The sequence below is a fragment of the Lagenorhynchus albirostris genome, chromosome 9 (genome assembly GCF_949774975.1).
Source record: "Lagenorhynchus albirostris chromosome 9, mLagAlb1.1, whole genome shotgun sequence".
In the NCBI taxonomy this organism is placed as follows: domain Eukaryota; kingdom Metazoa; phylum Chordata; class Mammalia; order Artiodactyla; family Delphinidae; genus Lagenorhynchus; species Lagenorhynchus albirostris.
The window spans coordinates 93,541,381-93,566,477 of record NC_083103.1 but is presented as its reverse complement, the minus strand read 5'-3'; the positions used below and the strand labels follow the sequence as shown (position 1 = coordinate 93,566,477).

The following is a 25,097-nucleotide window of genomic DNA, read 5'->3' as shown; positions in this document are numbered from 1 at the left end:
ACTTACTGAACAAAAAGAACTCTCAACATGTAACAAAGAATAGATATAATGAACAAATAAAATTGGAAATCAGTAATTTAAAAAATACCCAACTCTATCCATCTCATTGCATTCAAGCTATCATTTTGGAGCAAAGGTACTTAACAAAATTTTTAAAAAATCAAATCCAATAATATATAATCATTACCAAGCAGAGTTTATCCCAGGAATGTAAGGTCGGTCTAACATTTGAAAACCAATCAATATAATTGACCATATTAACAGACCAATAAAGAAAAATCATATGATTCTATCAATAGATACAGAAAAAATATTTGATAAAATCCAACATCCATTTTGGATTTAAACTCTCAGCAAGCTAGGAATACAAGGGAACTTCCTCATCCTGACAAATGGCATTTAGAAAACCCTACAGCTAACATCACCTAACATCATACTTAACGGTGAAAGACTGAATGCTTCCCCTTAAGGTCAGGAACAAGGCCAAAATGTCCATTGTCACCACTTCTATTCAATTGTACTGGAGGTTCCAGTCAGTGCAGTAAGGCAAGAAATAGAAATATAAGGTATCCAGGTTAGAAAGGACATGTCCCAGAAGACATACCATCTATGTAGAAAATCCTATAGAATCTACAAAAAAGCTACTAGAACTGACATAAGTAAGTTTAGCAAGGTTGCAGGCTACAAGGTCAGTATACAAAAACCAATTTTATTTTTATATGAAGGCAATCAACAATTGGAAATTGACATTTCAAAAAAAACCATAATGGAAAAGAATATGAAAAGAATGTATATGTATTTATAACTGAATCACACTGCTGTACAGCAGAAATTAACACAACATTGTAAATCAACTATACTTCAATAACAAAAATAAATAAATAAACGATAGCATTTACAGAAGCATCAAAAGAAGAGAGATAAATGTGACAAAATATGAGCAAGATGTGTACACTAAAAACTATAAAAGATGGGCTTCCCTGGTGGCGCAGCGGTTGAGCCCGCCTGCCGATGCAGGGGACACGGGTTCGTGCCCCGGTCTGGGAAGATCCCACATGCCGCGGAGCGGCTGGGCCTGTGTGCCATGGCCATTGAGCCTGTGTGTCCGGAGCCTGTGCTCCGCAACGGGAGAGGCCACAACAGTGAGAGGCCCGCATACCGCAACAGGAGGAGGAATTCCTAAAGAATCAGTCTTTGAAGCCTAGTGGGATTTGATTGCAGGACTTCGACAAGACTGGGGGAAACAGAGACTCCACTCTTGGAGGGCACACACAAAGTAGTGTGCACATCGGGACCCAGGGGAAGGAACAGTGACCCCAGGGGAGACTGAATCAGACCTACCTGCTAGTGTTGGAGGGTCTCCTGCAGAGGCGGGGGTGGGGGGGGGCACGGGGTGCAGTGGCTCATCATGGGGACAAGGACACTGGCAGCAGAAGTTCTAGGAAGTACTCCTTGGCGTGAGCCCTCCCAGAGTCTGTCATTAGCCCCACCAAAGAGCCCAGGTAGGCTCCAGTGTTGGGTTGCCTCAGGCAAAACAACCAACAGGGAGGGAACCCAGCCCCACCCATCAACAGTAAAGTGGATTAAAGTTTTACTGAGCTCTGCCCACCAGAGCAACAGTCAGCTCTACCCACCAGCAGTCCCTCCCATCAAGCCTCTTAGATAGCCTCATCCACCAGAGGGCAGAGAGCAGAAGCAAGAAGAACTACAATCCTTCAGCCTGTGGAACAAAAACCACATTCACAGAAAGGCAGACAAGATGAAAAGGCAGAGGTCTATGTACCAGATGAACGAACAAGATAAAACCCCAGAAAAACAACTAAATGAAGTGGAGATAGGCAACCTTCCAGAAAAAGAATTCAGAATAATGATAGTGAAAATGATCCAGGACCTCGGAAAAACAATGGAGGCAAAGATCGAGAAGATGCAAGAAATGTTTAACAAAGAACTAGAAGAACTAAAGAACAAACAAACAGAGATGAACAATACAATAACTAAAATAAACTAGAAGGAATCAATAGCAGAATAACTGAGGCAGAAGGACGGATAAGTCACCTAGAAGACAGAATGGTGGAATTCACTGCTGCAGAACAGAATAAAGAAAAAAGAATGAAAAGAAATGAAGACAGCCTAAGAGACCTCTGGGACAACATTAAATGCAACAACATTCACATTATAGGGGTCCCAGAAGGAGAAGAGAGAGAGAAAGGACCACAGGAAATATCTGAAGAGATTATAGTCGAAAACTTCCTTAACATGGGAAAGGAAATAGCTACCCAAGTCCAGGAAGTGCAGCAAGTCCCATACAGGATAAACCCAAGGAGAAACACGCCAAGACACATAGTAATTAAATTGGCAAAAATTAAAGACAAAGAAAAATTATTGAAAGCAGCAAGGGAAAAACGACAAATAACATACAAGGGAACTCCCATGAGGTTACCAGCTGATTTCTCAGCAGAAACCCCACAAGCCAGAAGGGAGTGGCATGATATACTTAAAGTGATGAAAGGGAAGAAACTACAACCAAGATTACTCTAGCAGGAGGGATCTCATTCAGATTCGATGGAGAAATCAAAAGCTTTACAGACAAGCAAAGGCTAAGAGAATTCAGCACCACCAACCAGCTCTACAACAAATGCTAAAGAAACTTCTCTAAGTGGGAAACACAAGAGAAGAAAAGGATCTACAAAAACAAACCCAAAACAATTAAGAAAATGGGAAAAGGAACATACATATGGATAACTACCTTAAATGTAAATGAATTAAATGCTCCCACCAAAAGACACAGACTGGCTGAATGGATACAAAAACAAGATCCATACATATGCTGTCTACAAGAGACCCACTTCAGACCGAGGGACACATACAGACTGAAAGTGAGGGGATGGAAAAAGATATTCCATGCAAATGGAAATCAAAAGAAAGCTGGAGTAGCTATACTCATATCAGATAAAATAGACTTTAAAATAAAGAATGTTACAAGAGACAAGGAAGGACACTACATAATGATCAAGGGATCAATCCAAGAAGAAGATATAACAATTATAAATATATATGCACCCAACATAGGAGCACCTCAATACCTAAGGCAAATGCTAAAAGCTATAAAAGAGGAAATCGACAGTAACACAATAACAGTGGGGGACTTTAATACCTCACTTACACCAATGGACAGATCATCCAAAATGAAAATAAAAAAGGAAACAGAAGCTTTAAATGACACAATAGACCAGATAGATTTAATTGATATTTATAGGACATTCCATCCAAAAACAGCAGATTACACTTTCTTCTCAAGTGCGCACGGAACATTCTCCAGGATAGATCACATCTTGGGTCACAAATCAGGCCACAGTAAATTTAAGAAAATTGAAATCACATCAAGCATCTTTTCTGATCACAATGTTATGAGATTAGAAATGAATTACAGGGGAAAAAAACGTAAAAAACACAAACACATGGAAGCTAAACAATACGTTACTAAATAACCAAGAGGTCACTGAAGAAATCAAAAAGGAAATCAAAAAATACCTAGAGACAAATGACAATGAAAACACGACGATCCAAAACCTATGGGATGCAGCAAAAGCAGTTCTAAGAGGGAAGTTTAGAGCTATACAAGCCTACCTCAAGAAACAAGAAAAATCTCAAGTAAACAATCTAACTTTACACCTAAAGGAACTAGAGAAAGAAGAACAAACAAAACCCAAAGTTAGCAGAAGGAAAGAAATCATCAAGATCAGAGCAGAAATAAATGAAATAGAAACAAAGAAAACAATAGCAAAGATCAATAAAACTAAAAGCTGGTTCTTTGAGAAGACAGACAAAATTGACAAACCATTAGCCAGACTGATCAAGAAAAAGAGGGAGAGGACTCAAATCAATAAAATTAGAAATGAAAAAGAAGCAGTAATAACTGACACTGCAGAAATACAAAAGATCATGAGAGACTACTACAAGCAACTCTATGCCAATAAAATGGACAACCTGGAAGAAATGGACAAATTCTTAGAAAGGTATAACCTTCCAAGACTGAACAAGGAAGAAATAGAAATTATGAACAGACCAATCACAAGTAATGAAATTGAAACGGTGACTGAAAATCTTCCAACAAACAAAAGCCCAGGACCAGATGGCTTCACAGGTTAATTCTATCAAACATTCAGAGAAGAGCTAACACCCATCCTTCTCAAACTCTTCCAAAAAATTGCAGAGGAAGGAACACTCCCAAACTCATTCTATGAGGCCACCATCACCCTGATACCAAAACCAGACAAAGCTACTACAGAAAAAGAAAGTTACAGACCAATATCACTGATGAATATAGATGCAAAAATCCTCAACAAAATACTAGCAAACAGAATCCAACAACACATTAAAAGGATCATACACCATGATCAAGTGGGATTTATCCCAGGGATGCAAGGATTCTTCAATATACACAAATCAATCAACGTGATACACCATATTAACAAATTGAAGAAGAAAAACCATATGATCATCTCAATAGAGGCAGAAAAAGCTTTTGACAAAATTCAACACCCATTTATGATAAAAAAAAACTCTCCAGAAAGTGGGCATAGAGGGAACCTACCTCAACATAATAAAGGCCATATATGACAAACCCACAGCAAACATTCTCAATGGTGAAAAACTGAAACCATTTCCTCTAAGATGAAGAACAAGACAAGGATATCCACTCTCACCACTATTATTCAACGTAGTTTTGGAAGTCCTAGCCACTGCAATCAGAGAAGAAAAAGAAATAAAAGGAATACAGACTGGAAAAGAAGAAGTAAAACTGTCAGTGTTTGCAAATGACATGATACTATACATAGAGAATCCTAAAAGTGCCACCAGAAAACTCTAGAGCTAATCAATGAATTTGGTAAAGTTGCAAGATACAAAATTAAGGCACAGAAACCTCTTGCATTCCTATACACTAATGAAAAATCTGAAAAATAAATTATGGAAACACTCCCATTTACCATTGCAACAAAAAGAATAAAATACCTAGGAATAAACCTACCTAGGGAAACAAAAGACCTGTATGCAGAAAACTATAAGACACTGATGAAAGAAATTAAAGATGATACCAACCGATGGAAAGATATGCCATGTTCTTGGATTGGAAGAATCAATATTGTGAAAATGACTCTACTACCCAAAGCAATCTACAGATTCAATGCAATCCCTATCAAATTACCAATGGCATTTTTTAAGGAACTAGAACAAATCATCTCAAAATTTGTATGGAGACACAAAAGACCCCGAATAGCCAAAGCAGTCTAGAGGGAAAAAACGGAGCTGGAGGAATCAGACTCCCTGACTTCAGACTATACTACAAAGCTACAGTAATCAAGACAATGTGGTACTGGCACAAAAACAGAAACACAGATCAATGGAACAGGATAGAAAGCCCAGAGATAAACCCACGCACCTATGGTCAACTAATCTCTGACAAAGGAGACAAAGATATACAATGGAGAAAAGACAGTCTCTTCAATAAGTGGTGCTAAGAAAACTGGACAGCTACATGTAAAAGAATGATATTAGAACACTCCCTAACACCATACAGAAAAATAAACTCAAAATGGATTCGAGACCTAAATGTATGACTGGACACTATAAAACTCTTAGAGGAAAACATAGGAAAAACACTCTGACACAAATCACAGCAAGATCTTCTTTGATCCACTTCCTAGCGTAATGGAAATAAAAACAAAAATAAACAAATGGGATCTAATGAAACTCTAAAGCTTTTGCACAGCAAAGGAAACCATAAACAAGATGAAAAGACAACCCTCAGAATGGAAGAAAATATTCGCAAACAAATCAACGGACAAAGGATTAATCTCCAAAATATATAAACAGCTCATGCAGCTCAATATTAAAGAAACAAACAACCTAATCCAAAAATGGGCAGAAGACCTAAATAGACATTTCTCCAAAGGAGACCTACAGATGGCCAAGAAGCACATGAAAAGCTGCTCAACATCACTAATTATTAGAGAAATGCAAGTCAAAACTACAATGAGGTATCACCTCACACCAGTCAGAATGGGTGTCAGCAGAAAAATCTACAAACAACAAGTGCTGGAGAGGGTGTGGAGAAAAGGGAACCCTCCTGCACTGCTGGTGGGAATGTAAATTGATACAGCCACTATGGAGAACAGTATGGAGGTTCCTTAAAAAACTAAAAATAGAATTACCATATGACCCAGCAATCCCACTACTGGGCATATACCCAGAGAAAACCATAATTCAAAAAGACACATGCACCCCAATGTTCATTGCAGCACTGTTTACAATAGCCAGGTCATGGAAGCAACCTAAATGCCCATCGACAGACGAATGGATAAAGAAGTTGTGGCACATGTATACACTGGAGTATTACTCAGCCATAAAAAGGAACGAAATTGAGTCATTTATCAAGATGTGGATGGATCTAGAGACTGTCATACAGAGTGAAGTAAGTCAGAAAGAGAAAAACAAATATCGTATATTAACGCATGTATGTGGAACCTAGAAAAATGGTACAGATGAACCAGTTTGCAGGGCAGAAGTTGAGACACAGATGTAGAGAACAAACATATGGACACCAAGGGGGGAAAACCACGGTGGGGTGGGGATGGTGGTGTGATGAATTGGGCAATTGGGATTGACACGTATACACTGATGTGTATAAAACTGATGACTAATAAGAACCAGCAGTATAAAAAAACAAACAAACAAAAAAACAACTAAAACTAAACTTTCTTTGGGTTATCTGTATGGAAATACGTTAATATAAATGTTTCAGACATTACATGAAATTTCTAAAAGTCTTATATGTTCTGGTATAATGTTATAAGTCATAATTCTAGTTATTACTTTAAAATGTATATCTCAGAAGTAACTAAATTTCCTTGTCAATTGCATTATTATGAACTTTCATCAAATCTTTAACCGTGGTTATTTTTAAGTCTTTTGTCATTTACAGACAGTTCTAGGTGTACTCTGATGCTTTTGCAACAATGTTCCTATAAAAGGGTTTCATCTTCAAGGAATTCATGGAAAAGACTCTGACAAGTACAGGTTTCTGGTAAGTGACTATACTGCTGAACTGAATGAGTAAGCATTTTCAGAACTCTGATGGAAAACTGATGAATTCATAAAAGTGCTAACAAAAGATCAAGATGAAAAAAAAATTAATTACATGGGACTGAGTGAACTGATGAGGATGATTATAATTTTTGTGACTTTCTGTTTGAATAAAAAAACAAAATCCCACAAGGACTCAGAGGCAAAAAATATACAAATCAATTTTCACTGCAAAGTAAAGGAGCTGTTACAGTGGAGGATTCCTGGACTGAATGTCAATATTATGACATAGTATGAGTGTGTTTCGTGTTTGGTAATTGCAATCATTGTTGCTTTTGTTGTGGTCATCCATGTACAATGTTTGGTGTCAGTTTATTTATCTCTTGTAAAAATAAAACACAGTGTGTGGGTGTGAGTTGTGGGGGGAAAAAAAACGAGACACAGAATATCTTCACGACTTTGGAACAGGCAAACATTTCTTAAACAGGACACAAAGCATTAATCATATTTGAAAAGTCGATAAACTGGACATCATTAAAACTTAAATTATGTTATTCAAAAAATACCAATTAAAAGTATAAAGACAAAAAAAAAAGAAGTAGGGGAAAAAAAGGAAAGCGTATTTTAAAAACTTGGCCTATGAAAAACCTTAAAATCTCTTACGCAGATATCAGTAAAAAGTTTAAGCCATCTGAGCAATTCACCTTAACTAATACCATTCACCAGAAACACAATTTGTACCCAACTGTTCTTTATAAACTAGTGAGTTTTGCATTATCATTCCTGTCTCATGGCTAAAATTTAAAAGCAAAGCTGTAAGATCTCTGTTTGTATCTGCCTGTATTTTTATATATGTCTATGTATGTATGTAATAAATTTGTGATTTTTTTCTACCTGCAAAAACAAAAAAAAAAGACAGTACAGTATTGGTGTAAAGGTAGACAAACATATTAAAGGAAGAGAAGAGAGAATCCAGACTTCGAAGGAATTCCCCAACTAACAGCAATTACTCATGGGACTGGGAGTAAGGATGAAAGAAGACACATATACATAACTTTCAATGACTTACTTTAAAAAGTGAGAAATAGTTCATGCTCTCCTTACCGGATGAGGTAGTGTTAACTGCCACCAGCAGGTACCTGAGGGCCGCTGGCATGACCCTGGCACACAGCTGGGCCACAGCCGATGACAGTTCCTTCCTTCCATCACCCTTTTTCCTTTTTACATCACTGCAGCCATTTATTTATTATGTGCACATTAAGGTATTATTCTGATTACATTTCTCATGTGGTTTTTAATTAGAAAATGTATCCAAAAGCAGAACAGCACAGATATATACAGATTTAAAAAACATAAAGAAAAAAGAATAAAGAGATTAATGATAAGGCAAATGTGGCTATCAGGGTGGATGTTGGAAACCAAACAGAAACCACTATCCTACAAACTTTTCCTATAAACACAACCGGGAGTCCTCAGCACCTGGAATACTGGGTGCAGTGCTGATGGCTTTAGTAGAAGAAAGATGTCATGACCTGGAGAAGGTCCAAGGAAAGGCGGCTAAAAAGATCCAGAGAACAGGGAGCCCGTCATGCGAGGAGAAGCTGGAAGGATTAGGACCCTGCGGCGGGGATAAGTAAAGCTACGACTGCAGTCATTTTGAAGTATGGCCAACGCATTAAGTGGTTCAGGGAAGAACAGGATAATTATACCTTGTACACAAAATTGCACAATCCCAGCAGAAAAGACGACCCCCCCCACCCCAAGATATCTGGGGGCTACTTTGGGAGAAACAGGAAATCCCACGCTACAGTAGGAAGTAAACTCGGGGCACCGACCGTAAGAAGGCCACCTGGAGAGAGCTCCGTGCAGGTGGTAAGGACAGAGCAGTGCCCCCAGGAGTGGGAGTCCTGGCATGGGGAGGGTCGGGGAAAAGGCGGTGGCCGCCCCGCCTCGGCCAGTCTGTTTCCTCACCATCAACCTCTGATCCCCCGAGATAAGCTGAGCGAGTGTCTGTTCTCACAGTTCAAAGAGTGCCAACTGAAACTGGAAATAGGAACCCATTCATGCACAAGTCACACAAATTCAGGGCTGGGCTGTCAAAGGAGACGGAAACCGCTGCCAGTCTGTGTAGCCTCACTCAAACCTCTCCAGCGCCAGCGTCCACTCTGGACACACTGAGGAGGCCCCAGTATTGTCACTCTCCATCTCAGTCTGCAAAGGACAACAATGACACCTCTTCCGTGTGTCCAAAACGGATGCTGACGCAGGGCGGCAGCTTAGATCCTGGGACCCTGGGTATCCCTGCTGAGCCCCTCCAGGGACCATCACGGCGGCCTGGGCTCAGGCCCAAAGCATCAGGCGGCCCAGCAGAGGGATGGCCCATTGCAGGACAGGCTTCGAAAGGTGGCCGGTTAAAGCTGATCTCCGGTGTCAGGCCCCCTCCGCCTCAAAGGCCAAGCCAGAAGGCGGCGCCCGTGCTGACTCACCATGGTTTCCACTCCCCAGGCAGTGGGGCCACAATGCCCTCCCGTGCCAGCCACATCAGCTCTGGTTCTTCTATGGGATCAATACCAATCTCTTTGGCAAATTCAAGAATTTCTGCAAGGAGGGGTAGGAGGGTGGGAAGGTAAGAGAGGTGGGGGTGGGAGGAGGGTGGATACAAAGAAGGAAGAATCAGTCAGTCTTGGGAGATAATAAGAGAGCTATATATTGGTCTCTGCCCCCGTTCCTATTAATGTTTGGTCTTTGGTCCCAGTTCCTGACACAGAGTTCCTAAAGCCCTTGGAATTTCCTGAGTGACAGGAGAGTCTTCTGTCTCCATGAGGCGACTCTGGGTGGGCTCCTGGATGGGGCCTGGCCACCAGAAAGACCAAGCCATGATTAGAAGCTTGGAACTTTCAGCCTCTCCCCTCATTCTCTGGAGAGGGGCTGGAAAATGAGTTAATAAGTGATCATACGTGCACGACGAAGCCTCCATAAAAATCCCTAAACTCTGGGGTTCAGAGAGCTTCCGGCACTTCCGTGTGCAAGGAGGGTGGCACATCCCAGCTCCACTGGGACAGAAGTTCCTGCACTTGGGACCCTCTCGGACCTCGCCCTATGTATCTCTTCACCTGGCTGTTCACCTCTACCCTTTACCATATCCTTTATGGGTCATCTCAGTGGAGGACTTTGGAAGATGACATACCTGGGGACTAGGAAAGGCAAAAAGGACCGGCTGAAATTTGGTTAGCCAAGGACTAACGTGTTCCTTAATTTCACACGTATTGTTTGAGTGCCTCCTATGTGCCAGTCACCATGTGCCATGACTAGGAGGGAAATGCCCTCTGTCCTTATGGAGCTTACATGCTGGTAGAAGAAACAGCCAGTAATGACATCAACAGATAAATATGCAAGGAATTAAGGCTTCTGATAAATGTAATGAAGGAAGTGAGTGAGGTATGAGACAGAGTTTGTCAAGGTGGAGGGGCAGTCTTTTACAAAGGGTGGTCAGAAAACCTCTCAGAATGGGACACTTAACTAAATCCTGAAGGAAACAAAGGAGCCAGCTACGCAGAGCACTGAGGAAAGAGGACTCAGGCAGAAGAGCAGGTTCAAAGGGCCTGTGACATGTGGCAGCCTGGCCTGTCTGGGGACCGTCAGAAAGACCATGTGCCTAGCAGAGGGAGGGAGAGAGAGGCACTGGGTGAGCCTGGCTGGGTGGCAGGGCCGAGTCATGCACAGCCCTGCACATCCCACTAAGGGCGTTATGCTGAGCATAATGGAAGATTATACGGAAGATTACGAAAAGCAGAGCCCTGATATGATCTGCTTTACACTATAAGATCACTCTGGTGCTAAGTGGAGCACAGACTAGAGAAGGGCAAGAGTAGAAGCAGGAGGCTGATTAGGAAGCTGCTGCAAGTCCAGGAAGAGAAAATGGGGGCTCGAGCTTAGGACGTCTACGCATGACTGAGCAGAAGAGAGTTTTTTATAAACAGCCTTAGAAAAAGTTAGACCCCGTTTATAATAGCAAACCAAAAAGAATAAAATCTTTAAGAAATAAACTGAGCAAGAAATGTGCAAAACCAAAATGAAGAAAACTTTTAAGTCACCCCTGAAGAACAGAAAAAAGACACAAACGGAAAGGAATAGATGTTCTTTGATAGGAACCTCCAGGTTGACCTGGATGCATAACTTAACTGCATAGAGATGTCAATCCTCCCCAGGCTCATTCATAAATTTAACACAATTTTCTCTAAAATACCAACAGTTCCCCAATACACAGCCCTCCCCAGAAAAAGACAGGGTGTTTCTAAAGTTCATGGGGAGATAAAGCAGATAAGATAACCAAGAAAACTTTGAAAAAAGAAGAGGAATGAGGGTATTTCAGCCTTACTAGATACTCGAATTTATTACTGAGCCTCAGTAGTTAAGAGCACAGTTCTGGCGTTTGAACAGACAGCCCCATGGAACAGAAGAAAAAGTAAACCCCAAAACACACAGGCGGCACTCAACCAGTGGGTGAAAGATGAGCTATGCCACGAACAGTGTGGGGACAAACCTGAGGACAACATGACAGCAGGGAAGCTTTTCTAACTATGATACAAAACTCAGGGGCCATATGAGAACAGACTGATAAATTTAACACAGAGATTAAAAATTTCTACACGGAAAACAAACAAAAATCCTATGTTATAACAAATCCTATCCTATCCTAATGTGGGATCCACGGACTCCTATAGATGCAAGAGTTCTTCCCCAAAACTGGCTTGCAAACCACCTGAACTATAAGCAAAATTTGTGTGTCCAGGTCCGCAACTCATGAGAAATTCAAAGAAATCTTCACTGCCCCAAAATAGCATGGTGCTTCAAAGTGTAGGCCCTGGAGCTAAAATACCTGGGTGTGGATCCTAGCTGCCCCGATTAGTAAACTGTGTGACTACAGGGAAGTTACTTAACCTTCCTGTGCCTTGGTTTCCTCATCTGTAAAATGGGGATAATAATAGTATCTAACTCACAGAGTTGCTGTGAGGGTTGAAAAGGAAACACATGAGAAGTTCTTAGTAGAGAGACTGGCACACAGTAGCACTCAATAAATTTTGTTATTATTGTTATTAATAATGTTATTTTTTTTTAAAAAAAAAACATACAGCTTTAGTTTGTTCTTAAGAAATTGGGTTTCCCCTGGCCTCAGGATATACTGTATTTCATGATATCCTCCACTATATTTTCATTTAAAGTTAATCATTGATCTGACCCAAGGCCACCAAACTTTTTCTGTAAAGGGCCAGACAGTAAATATTTTAGGTTTTGTGGGTTGTATGGTCTCTGTCACAACTACTCAATACTACTGCTCCTATAGCATGAAAGAAGCCATAAACAAGACATAAATAAGCATGGCTGTTATCTAATAAAACTTTAGCTACAAAAGCAAGCAACAGGCCAAGTTAGGCCCGTGGGCTACAGTTTGCCAACCCCTGATCTAACCCAAATACACTGAGCAACCCTGTGCATGTACCATACTTTGCATCAGAAGAACAAAAATAAACCATGAAAACTGCCCTCAAAGAACTATTACAAATACACCCAGGCCTCTTACCTTGCTCACTGGGCATGTAGGTCTCATCATAATCTTCCTCCAGAACCAGCTGGTCTCCTATGCGGATGGGTCTTCCGGCCATGACTGGTTTGGGCTCGAACACCTAGATCCCAGAGACCCCACCCACCCAAAGAGAAAATCAGTGCCCCAGCTTAGAAGGGGAAAAGGTGAGGCTGGGTCATGGAGCACCTGGGCCAGACCAGCCCCTGCAGGCCAACTGAGCCAGGGAGAGCGGAGGGTGGGACCAATGGCTCAGAACTCAGGCCTTATAGCCTCTGCACCCTGGAAAGTTCTTAGACACATCTCCCCCCAAAGCCCTGCTGAATACTCTTGTGGACCATAAACGACCTGGAAACCCAAATGTCTCAAGGGTTTGACTTAATACTCTACCCACCCCCCCAACAGGAGTAAGAACTAACAGTCTAGGACCCCTGCTAGAAAACCCTAGTGAGACACCACAATAACTAGCAGCACACACATACCCATATACCAATGTACCCCAGGTGCAGTCATGCTGTCCCAACACATAGCCCTGTTTGCATGTCCCTGTTTACCTTGAACAATGCCCTCAGGGAGCTTACAGTCTAGCAGCGTACACAGCTTCAACAGTAGTAGGCAGCGTACACAGCTTCAACAGTAGTAGAAGGCAGAAGGGAAAAACACATCCTGCTCTGGGAGTACTAACACAGAAGTAACATACTCCCACTGCGGGGATGAAGGAAGGCTTTGTCAAGGAGCTGGGTACCGACGGCTGACAAGAATTCTGACAGCGGAGAGAGGAATCCCAGGCAGAGGGAACAGCAGGTCAGGCAAGGTGGTCTGGGGAGCCGATGCCAGCGCGCATGGCAGGGGCCGGGGTGGAAGCCAGGCCTGGGTCTGGTCATGGTGATCTCAGTGGATGCTGCTGAAGGGCCTCAACTCTGCCCTGCAGCAGAGAGGAGCCACTGCGGGCTTTGGTGGAAGAAAGTGACACAGAGTGGCCTTTTTTTAGGATGAGAACTTTGGCAGGAGTGGCCTGGCCGGATTGGAGAAATGAGAGACTGGCATCAGGAAAACCACTGAGGAGGCTACAGTCCCCGGGAAAGATGATGAGGGCTTAAACTAGGGCAGAAGCAGTGGGAATGGAGAAGAAGGGACAGACACAAGGGATGCTGTGATGTTAGGTTTAATAGGACCAGGAATGGGGGGAGGGGGGGCGGAAGACTGGAAAGGAATCCAACCTGAATCCAAGATTCCTAGCTCCAGGGACGGGGCGGTGCCACCTTCTTCAACTGACAAGCTGGCGCGGTTCTAGAATTGCTCCTTCCTTCGCATCCCTACTCCTACGACCTCAGGACCCCAGGTCACAGCACCCCTCCCCTATAGCAGCTCCCACGCTGAAGCCCGATGACACAGGGACAAGTCACCCTGTAAAGTGGCTGCCACGGACAGCCCTTCAGAATGCCTCCCTAACCGGGCGGTGGCAGCCACACTGGTATGACCGAAGGGAGCCTGGAGGAGCAGGTCCTGACCTCTCCTGTAGCCACTTCTTCAGACACTGTCACAGTTCCACCTGGGGCAGCAAGCAGGACACAGCCCTCATAGCAGAGGAAGTGAGCAGAAAGACCTCATCATCAGGACTTCCCTGGCGGTCCAGTGGTTAAGACTCCACACTTCCAATACAGGGGGCACGGGTTCGATCCCTGGTCCGGGAACTAAGATCCCACGTGCCTTGGGGCAAGGCAAAAAAAAAAAAAAGACCTCATCGTCAAAAAGAAGGTTGGGATGCAGCCTGTAATGAGTGCTCAGAAAACGGCAAGATCTGGTGACTCTGAATCTGTTCCAAGATCCCTGGAGAGGGGCCCCTGATAAACGCAAAGGATCTCTGAGGGACCATTCCCGTGGCCCTGTCTGCACTCTGGCAGCTGACAGATGAGCAAGGGAGGTGTCTTGCCTTAGGGCTCACAAAAGATGGTTCCCTTTGTCAGTCACTGGACCCAAGGGAGCCAGGCTCTGCACCCTCTCATTCCCACCACGACACCTCCAAGCAGCGCCTTTGTGCCTCAGGAAGAAAGGCTAAAGAAGCATTCTTCCCTGCAGTACTTAAGCCTAAGTGGGAATCTTCTTCCTCCCCTGAGAACCTATAACACCTGCGGACATAATGCTTGAGCCTCCACACATACAGTCAGAGATGACTAGGGCCAGACGCGGAAAAAGAGAAGCAGAAAAGGACCAAGAACCAGTGCAGGGGATGTGGCCACAGCCTGGAGGTTTAAGGAGCCCTCGGAATCTTTCATCCTTTGAGTTAGGGAGGAGAGGGAAAGAAAAAGGGAGAGGATCTCTGGGGAGGTAGGAAGGGCAGTGGCCTGAACATCAGGCTGTACGTTATTCAATTCAACAGGCAGTGACCTATACAAGGCATTGTACCAACCATCTCAGAGAATTCGAGAAATTCTGCATTTGAAAAATGTTACCTATCCCTAGATACATCCCATCTCCAGAAAGCAGGGGACAGGTAAAATCTCTGTCCTCCCGGCAAAATGCCTAATTAGCTATTTACACCGTCTATGTTTAACTATTTAAAGGTCAGGAAGAATGTGGAAAGTCTAAATTCCTGGATTACTCAAATGTCAAACAAACCTGCCAGAAAAAAATTAAAATACGGGTGGGCTATAGTCTACCTTCTTTCATTGCCTGGCTTCAGGAAAGATATAGGCAAGGACAGGGCCAAAAGGGCAGGAATTGCAGGAATAAGGAAGGTGGTGGAAGAGAAACCACATTTGTTCAATGGCTACTAGAGATCATTTACTCATTCGAGAAGTATTTATTTGCTGCTGGGCGCTAGAGATGCAATGGTGATTAAAAACAGATTCAGCTGCTACTCCCCAGGGGCTAGTCTAGTGAGGGAGGGAGACAAACCAGTCACAGATAAGTGTATAATTTTAAATGAGGTAAGAGCTCTGAAGGAAAAGAGCCTGACTTGGATGAAGCCTGTGCCGAGAAGTGAAGAATGAGGAGGTATTCACCAGACAAAAAGAGGAGGAAAAGATGTTCTAACAAAAGCAGCGGCACATGCAAAGGCCCTTCAACAGCTAAGAACACTAAGCAAGAAGAAGCATAGTCGGAGATGATGCTGGGCAGGTGGGTGGAAGCCGGGCCACGTGGAGAACTTGGCTTTTATAATAAGAGAGCTGGAAATCAGGAAAGGGTTTTTCCAGATACATATTTTGAAAAGATTACTCAGGCAGCCACTGGAAATACAGACAGGAATGGAGGCCAGATTGGAAAAGAAGAAAATCAGAGTGGCTGCAGAGAGATTAGGTAGGAAACCATGAGCCAATCTAGATGAGAGGTGATGATAACCTGGGTGAGCGGGGGTAAGATGAGACATCTAAGAAAGCAGCCCTGAGATCAGCTTCAGGAAACACACGGCACACGTCCTAACATCTCCCTCTAAGCCTGAGACCGTGAGGGACATCACTGTCAATCTTGGCACCCTAGACATGGCTTCAGAACCGTCAACGTGGTACTCCATGCAGCACTTACCGACAGATCAGATGAAACCTGATGAGATGTGCTTGCCACCAGGCCTGACCCTCACTGTGAGCCACGGAGTTGTGGGGAAGGATCACCTAACTGTCCTCATCCATCTCCTGCCAATCCCAGAATCTAGCAAAAAAGGAAAGTCTCATACACCTTCTCCAGGAAGCCCTCCCTGGCCAACCTCGGCCTCTCCTGTCTACTTATAACTACCTCGGTACAAAGGACACAGTTTTCCTTTGTTCATAGGCGTATTTTTCTCAGTATTACCTTTTTTATGAGAATGTGTTCCACCTCTCCTGTTAAGCCGCAGGCTTCTGAGGGTCATGCCTCTGCCTCCTTCTGCATTTACCAACCAAGCCTAAAATAAGCTAAGTAAACGTAGGAGCTTGGTCACTCTAAACCACTAATATACAGCCAAAGAATCTCAAAAGCAAAAAAAGCCCATAAGAGCTCTGGTCCAACCGCCCTTCCCTTGTCAAATTTTTCCTCTCTATGCTTGAAGTGCCAGACAGCATAGTGGCTGAAGCACCAGTTTGGGGGCCAGAAACACCTGAATTAAATCCCATCTTTCTCATTTACCAGCTGTGTGAACTTAGGCAAGGTACTTCACCTCTCTAAGTCTCAATAACCTCACGTGCTTAATGCAAACAATCATGATAATCTACATCAAAAGGTTGTTTGAAGGTGAAATGAGATAATATATACCTGTACAGGGCCTAGCACAGTCCCTGGTACACAAAACATGTTAAATAAATTTAGCAATATTACTGATGTTACTGCCAACTCCACAGTTAGATCATCCTTAACTATGAAAAGGTCTTTCTCTTAGTAAGCCAAAAATCTATGTCTAAGAAACTTCCTCCCATTTGCCCTATTCCACCCTCTGGACCCACAAAGGGCACCCAAGGCACCACTACTCCAAGCCAGGTTTTCCCAGCTCCCTTCCCTTCAATACATGCCACTGGTTCCCAGTCTCTCGACATTATGGTTACCTTACTGTGAATGTGGTCTAAGTTGACAGGCACAGCCAAAAAGTTTTGCACACCTGCGTACTCACAGAGCATACACACGTATATGCATACTTAGGGTTCCCTGCATATTTATTTCTTCCACCCTGCTTGAACAATTATAAAGAAAGTTCACCACCAGAAAAGAAAAGATTTACTGGAGAAGGCACTGAGGAGAACGTGGAAGACATTAGAGTTGATTATGCAGTGGTAATGAGCACAGGTTTGAGAACATTCTTGGCTTTGAATCCCAGCTCTGCCACTTACCAGCTGGGCAAGTTGCCTCAGTTTCCTCATCTATAAAATGGGGATAATAACAATGTCTATCTAAAAGGGTTGTGAGGATTAAATGCCTCAATACATGTAAAATACTCAAAACACAGTAAGACCTCAATAAATGTTAGTTGTTATTATTACCATTCACTTATTTAAAGGGCTTAGTCTACATTGTTCTAGAGGACAAAGCTAGTACCAGGGAATATAAGTTAAGGCCATTCAGACATCCAATAACCATTTACTGAACACCTACCATGGGTCAGGCACTGTGCTGTCACAGCCACAAACCTGATAACGCTCCAGCTCAACCTAGTTGTGAAGCCAAATATGTAAATACATAATTATATAGTGTGTTAAGTGCATTAAGGGAAGTATCAGAAAATACGACAGGACACAAAGGAAGGGCAATTAACCCTACTTTGGAAGATCAGGAAAAGCATTGCAGCGTAGAGGACCATGGAGATGGCTCTTGAAGGATAAGCAGGAGTTCACCAGGATAAGGGAGTAAGGTTATTTAAGGCAGAAGACACAGCTTACACAAAGGCAAAGAGGCAGAAGAGAGTATACGGTAGGTGCAGAGAATTAATGATGACAACAAAAGCTTATATTCACTGAACACTTCCTATGTTCCAAGAACTGTACTAATGCTATATATACATCATCACACCTCATCCTCTCTGCTAAGTAGAAATTATTATCCCCATTTTTCAAGAGAAAACTGAGGCTCAGCAAGTTTCAAAAAGTTTTTTAAACTTGCCCAAGGTTTCACAGCTAGTAAATGGCACAGCAGAACGTGCACGCACCCACATCTATCTGACTCCAAAGCCCTGAGCTCTTAACCACTCTGACGTGACCAGCGCACAAGGGACAATGGCAAGAGAGAGATCTACAATGGAAGGCAAGGAGCACATAATAAAAGGCTTGGGAGGACTGAGGCTGTATCCTGACATGATGAGCAACCGTCACAAGATTTCACAAAGGAGGCTGGCCTGATCAGATCTGTAGTTTAGAAAGATGATTCTGACAGCTGTGTAAGAACTAATTGGAGGAGGGCAAGAAAAGACGCGGAGGGACCAGTTAGAAAGGTATCCTGAAAACCCAGGCAAGAAATTATGAACTAGGGACTTCCCTGGCGGTCCAGTGGTTAAGACTCTGTGCTTCCAATGAAGTGGGCACTGGTTCGATCCCCGGTTGGGGAACTAAGATCCCCATGGTGGCCAAAAAAAAAAAAGCAAGAAATTATGAACTAAGTCAGTGGCTGTGAGAATGGAAAGGAAGGGCCAGATTCCAGGTGTATTATGAGGCAAAAGAACAGTACTTGATGTCTGCAGCAAGTAAGGGAGAGGCAGGAGAACAATCAGAGCACTTAAAGCAGTATATTGTGATTATCAGTTCACTTCTATGCCTTGCCCGATAGCCCCACCTAGCATACTGCCTAGATACAGGGAATGGCCAACAAATGTTGCTGCATATATTATAATAGATGAATGAATTCCAAGTGCAGACATGGCTGACTGAGTGAATGGGTGAAGTCCTTCACTGAGACAGGAACTACAAAGGAGGAGCAGATCTGGGGGACCGGGAAGGATGGGGCGACATTCAGTTGGGATGATCAGTAAGCAAGTCGGAGCTCAAGACTCAAGAAAAGAGGTCTGGCGGGAGCCACAGTTTGGGGAGTAACCGTTAAATAGATGGTAACTGAAACTGGGTGAAGCCGCTCAGAGATGGAGTGTAGTGAACAGAAAGTAAGGGCTTGCAAAGGCTGATGAAGGGCGCTGGGTTAGGAAACCCCAGAGAGAGAGGAGTCGTGGAAGGCAAGTGAGAAGCGCGGTTCCACAAGGAGAAGGTAGATTTTTGAATCAACGCAAGGAAAGGAAAAAATGAAAACAAAAAACTTACTAACTTCCCCAGCTGGCCATAAGACAGCAAAAGGTTGGGCCAGCCCCGACTCGAACACGGGGGGAAGCTTCCCCCCGAGAGAAATGTTCAAGCAGGGTTCAGAAGACCGGCCTTACACACTAAATCCGAACAGGACAAATAAACGAGCGCCCCTGCCAGCTCACACTCGTGGTCCAGTGCCCGCTCTCACTGCCCCGCCAGCACTCCAGCCCAGGCCCTTCCGCCACTCAGATTTTGGATAGAGGCGCACTGATCTGGCCGCTCCATCTTCACTTTTTCCTTCAGTTCCCGCCCACACTCATGCACATCCCGCTCGGTGGCACACGAGCGTGCCTCGACTTTCCCGCTTCCCTCCCTTCCTAGCCACCCAACCCTCCCTCCAGGGGGTTCTCACCTGTCCCCCACCCCGGGAGGCCCGGGGCGCTAGCTCCCGGCTCTGCGCAGATTCCGCAGCACCACCCGGGCTCCCAGCTTCCAGGGACGCCGGGGTGTTGCCCTGCAGCGGCCAATAACCACTTCCGGAAAGGGTAAGAACCTAGCAACTGAGAGTCCCGCCTCTACTCAGAGTCAAAAGGTCGCCGAATGAGAGCCCTGTCATCGGATTGGTTAAAGTTCCCGTCGGATCACGGAGGCGATGTGTACGTTTCCCATTGCATGATGGGAGAGGTAGTCCAGTATAGTTGATGGGGCTCCGCAAGGGGTTAAAAGAGAGAGAGAATTTAGCTATGAGGGGAATTTCTTCCCGGGCAGGAAAGGATCATTCAGAGTATCGACAGTAACGTGACTTACCCAAGGCAATCTTTTGGTCATCGTTTTTAGTAGCGTGATTAACATCAGGTGAATAATATACTGATGCTCAATAATCAACCCACCGAGGCTTTAATAAACAAAAGAAAGACTCCCATTTACTATGACTAAATCAGTTAGTATCCGCTTAGGAGTTGAGACCACTGTCCATCCTTTTTACCGGAGGGCAGGGCTCAGGCAAGAAGGGTATAATAATATCTGTCATAACTATTTCTTTTTTAAATTTATTTATTTATTCAATTTTGGGCTGCACTGGTTCTTCGCAGCTGCACGCGGGCTTTCTCTAGTTGCTGAGCGCGGGAGGCCACTCTTTTTTGCGGTGCGCGGGCTTCTCATTGCGGTGGCTTCTCTTGTTGTGGAGCACGGGCTCTAGGCGCGCAGGCTTCAGTAGTTGTGGCTCGCAGGCTCTAGAGCGTAGGCTCGGTAGTTGTGGCGCACGGGCTTAGTTGCTCTGCGGCGTGTGGGATCTTCCCGGACGAGGGCTCGAACCTGTGCTCCCTGCATTGACAGGCGGATTCATAACCACTGCGTCGCCACCAGGGAAGCCCTGTCATAACTCTTTCCAACAGTCTATTTAAGAAGGAAAAAATGACAGTGTGTAGCCCCTCCACAAACCCTGCCTGGCAGAAGGGTTACTACTAATATAATTTAAAAGGCTTTAGTTTTGTTTGCACGAGGGCAAATCTTCCTTTCTCTTACACGTCCTCAACCTCCAGAAGTTAAGAGCGGCAAAGACAGCTCTGGCCATTAAATTAATGGGAAAACTGGGGAGCAGAAAAGTGAAGAAAGTTAGTCGTTTGGCGAGGAGGATGGAGCCCTGGAGCAGCTCCTGGCAGGCTCCATGGTGGGGACGCGTCTGGCTCCTGCTAAGTCCTGAAACTAGTCCCAGCACCACTGAGGGCCTGATCCCAGGAGGAGGAACTCAGACTGCTGTTCCCGTGGATCCCAAAGCAGACATCCAGAATGTATTCCTCGTGTTTAACGTCAAGTCTCTTCTGTGGCAGTTCTGCCTGTACTTCCTTTTTTCTGCCTGCAGATGACAAATCATTGCTCCCCCTTCCTCTCCACACACCTTAAAAGTCTCACAGAGGAGCCAAGGGAGCAGAGCGGGAAGGACACTGAGAGCTCACCAGTTCGTCCACCACAGACCTTGCACAAAATCAGGGTTCATAAAACCATTTGCAGATTTTGTCCCCCTGTCCGAAAACTTGCAATCAACCTGGTTGACATTAATTGCTATGTTCCTCAGGTCCCTTGCTCTCTAATGTGGAGAGCTAATAAAATAAGGGTTACTATGGGATTAATGAGGTTACTCCACACAGATAAGCAATTTGCATTTTATCAGGTTTCCCTATAGAATTGTACTTAGAAATGCAAACTAATTTTTCCCTATAGAATTGTACTTAGAAATGCAAACTAATTTTTAAATTATGTTTGCCTTAGGCAAACATAATTAAGAAAGCAAGTCTTTGGGGGGAAAATAACAAAAAAGACACACCAGCTGATATGCCAGTTAATATACCCAATGAGTGAGGAAGAGAAACTGAGAATTTCACACATTGTAGATTATCTTTTGCCATCAGGAATGAGCATTTAGGGGTGATTTTGTAAAGATGGGGGAGGAAAAAACCAAATCAGTCTCAATTATGCCCTACCCCCAGGTCAGAAATTTTACTGTTATAACTTTTTCATCTCTTTTCATCCTGTTTACTTGTAAAATACAGAAAACCACCCACATAATAAGAAAGACAAACACTCAATCCTACCATTGTTTTCAAAAGATGTGAAATGTTCTTTCTACACCTTCAATTCACCTTATGTAAAATTGCAAACTGGGAGGACATCCCTGGTGGCACAGTGGTTAAGAATCTGCCTGCCAATGCAGGGGACACGGATTTGAGCCCTGGTCCGGGAAGATCCCACATGCCACGGAGCAACTAAGCCCGTGCACCACAACTACTGAGCCCACGTGCCACAACTACTAACCCTGCACTCTAGAGCCCGCGAGCCACAACTACTGAAGCCCATGTACCTAGAGCCTGTGCTCCGCAGCAAGAGAAGCCACCGCAATGAGAAGCACGTGGGCCGCAACTAAAGAAAGCCCACACACAGCAACGAAGACCCAATGCGGCCAAAAACAAATAAATAGGTAAGTAAGTTTATTTAAAAAAAAAATTGCAAATTGCCCTTCCATCTTCCTTCTCTGCTTTATTTTCCCCCATTTCACATATCACCATCTGAAATGCTATGTATTTTATTTATTTATTGTCTGTTTCCCTGCATTAGAATGTAAGCTACATGAAGATCGGGATTCTGTTTATTTTAGTTATTGTTGTGTCCACAGTGCCTAAAACAGCCTTTAACATGTATTAGGCATTCAACGCATTTGCTGAATGAATGAATGAGCAAAAGAAGGAAGGAAGGAATTCCACACTTTAGAGGAAACCACTGTTGACATTTGGGTTCCCACCTTTGCTGAAGGCTTTTTAATTCTTATGCAGATATAAATTTATATGCATACATGTATATGCACATGTGCATACTTTTTAATTTTTATAGAAATGAGATCATAATGTACATATTGTTCTACAATAGGCTTTCTTTTTTTTTTTCTGGCTGCACCATGCAGCATGCAGGATCTTAGTTCCCCGACCAGGGGATCGAACCCGTGCTCCCTGCAGTGGAAGCACAGAGTCTTAACCACTGGACCACCAAGGAAGTCCCTTTACTTTTTTCATTGAACATGTCATAAACATCTTCCAAGGTGAGTTCATAAGAAGTTACTCCATTCTTTATAATGGTTACATAAGACTCAGTTGATTGAATGTCTCATGTCCCTATTGGTAATTTTTTTTTTTTTTTTGCTTCCAAAGTTTTGATGTTGTACACAATGCTGAAATACTGTTGGATTTTTGTTGGATAGGATCCTAGAAGTGACACTGCTCAGAGTTTACATTTTTTACATTTTAATAGACGTTGCCAAATTTCTCTCTAAAAATGGAATAATTTACAGTCCAACCAACACCTTCACCAACACCAAATATTACCAATGTGAGAGGCAAAAAAAATTCTGATGATGTTATCTAAATATTGTTTTAATTGTGTTCTTTCCCTATTAATGACTTTTTTAAAATATTGATTTACTTATTTATTTGGCTGTGCCAGGTCTTAGTTGTGGCATGCGGGATCTTTTAGTTTCAGCATGCAGGATCAAATTCCCCGACCAGGGATCGAACCTAGGCCCCCTGAATTGGGAGTGTGGAGTCTTAGCCACTGGACCACCCGGGAAGTCCCTCTTTTGCTATTAATGAAGTTGAACTTTTTTCATATATTTAGTGGCCATTTGAATTTCTGTCAAATACCTGTTCACATTCTTTGTTCATTTTTCCCCAAGTTGTTCGTGGCAGGCGGGGGGGGGGGGCGTTATTGACTTGTAAAAGCTCTTTGTATATTATAGACATTTACCCTTTGTCTCTTTATTGTGCAACAAATGTCTCCTAGTCTGTGACTTACCTTTTAACTTTGTAAATGTCATTTTTCTCAGAAGTTGTAGTGGTAATAACACTAATAGCTAACCTTTATTGAGCATTTACAATGTGCTAGACACCATTCTAAGTGCCTTACATGGAGTATCTCATTTAATTCCTACATTACAAAGTATGTACTATTGTTATCCCCTTTTCTCAAATGACAAAATTGAGACACAGAAAGAATAAGTAATTAGCATGGGGTATCCCAGTTACTAAGTGGCAGAACCAGAATTGGAATACTGGAAGCCTGATTCTACAGAAGTTTTAAAAATGTTAGTCAAGCCTGTCCATTTTTTAAAAAATATCTTCTGAGTTTTGTTAGAACTTCTTCAATATAAGATTTTTTAAATATTCTATTTTTTTCTGTAGTTTTATTTTTAATGTTAAGCTCTTTGACCTATCTGGAGTTTATTTGTAGATGAGTTAGGGATTTAGTTTTCTTTCCTCCCAAAAGGTAGCCAGTTGTCCCAACAACAGTTATTGAATAAATGTATCTATTTCCCTCTAATATGAATGCTATCTTTATCATATACACAAAATTCCCATACATATATCGATCTATTGATTTGTATTGTTTAACCTGTGTCTAACCACTGTATTGGTTAGGATATTTCTATCCATATTATATAATCTGCAAATAATAATCCTTTGCTTTCTAATATTTGCTCCATTTTCTCATCTTATTAGTTAACTAGACTGATCTAAGCTATGTGGGATAAGAGTAGTGATAATGACCTTCTCTTTCCTGAGCCTGACTTTAATGGTAATAACTTTAGCCTGTCACTATTATGTTTTCTATGATTTTCTGTTATCTTGTTTAGGAAGTTTCCCCTTGGTTTTTCGTGGGGTTTTTTGTTTTTGTTTTTGTTTTATTTTTGGCTGCATTGGGTCTTCTTGCTGCGCGCGGGGCTTTCTCTAGTTGAAGCGAGCGGGGGCTACTCTTCGTTGCGGTGTGCGGGCTTCTCATTGCGTTGGCTTCTCTTGTTATGGAGCACGGGCTCTAGGCACGCAGGCCTCAGTAGTTGTGGCACACGGGCTCAGTAGCTGTAGCTTGCGGGCTTAGTTGCTCCGCCGCATGTGGGATCTTCCCGGACCAGGGCTCAAACCCCCGTCCCCTGCATTGGCAGGCAGAATCTTAACCACTGCGCCACCAGGGAAGTCCCTCCCCATTGGTTTTTATCAGAAGGACTGCTGAATTTTAACAACAGCTTTCCACATTTGATAAATAATATGTTGATATAATCATATGTCTTTTCTCCTTCAAGCTATTTTAGCTCTAAAGCTTTTCGTTTTAACCTCTTACCTATTAACATAAAGATACTTCTTGGAGTGATAACACTTTAAAGCTGACAACAGCCATTTACCCTCAGCTCACTGCCAGCACAGAAATCT

At 43.1% G+C, this 25,097-nt stretch overlaps 1 protein-coding gene across 3 annotated transcripts in view; it reads right to left on the bottom strand.

Moving 5' to 3' along the window:
- Positions 1 to 19,884, bottom strand: part of CEP164 (centrosomal protein 164) — a 71,051-nt gene extending 51,167 nt beyond the window's left edge. For all 3 annotated transcript variants that reach the window (XM_060160460.1, XM_060160458.1, XM_060160459.1), the window contains exons 1-4: positions 19,763 to 19,884; positions 16,190 to 16,312; positions 12,665 to 12,767; positions 9,570 to 9,681 (exon numbers count right to left, since the gene is read on the bottom strand). In XM_060160460.1, the coding sequence (XP_060016443.1) occupies positions 9,570 to 9,681; positions 12,665 to 12,746 (194 nt within the window). In that variant the 5' untranslated portion in view covers positions 12,747 to 12,767; positions 16,190 to 16,312; positions 19,763 to 19,884. The remainder of the gene's footprint in view (positions 1 to 9,569; positions 9,682 to 12,664; positions 12,768 to 16,189; positions 16,313 to 19,762) is intronic.
- Between the last annotated feature and the right edge of the window lie 5,213 nt (positions 19,885 to 25,097).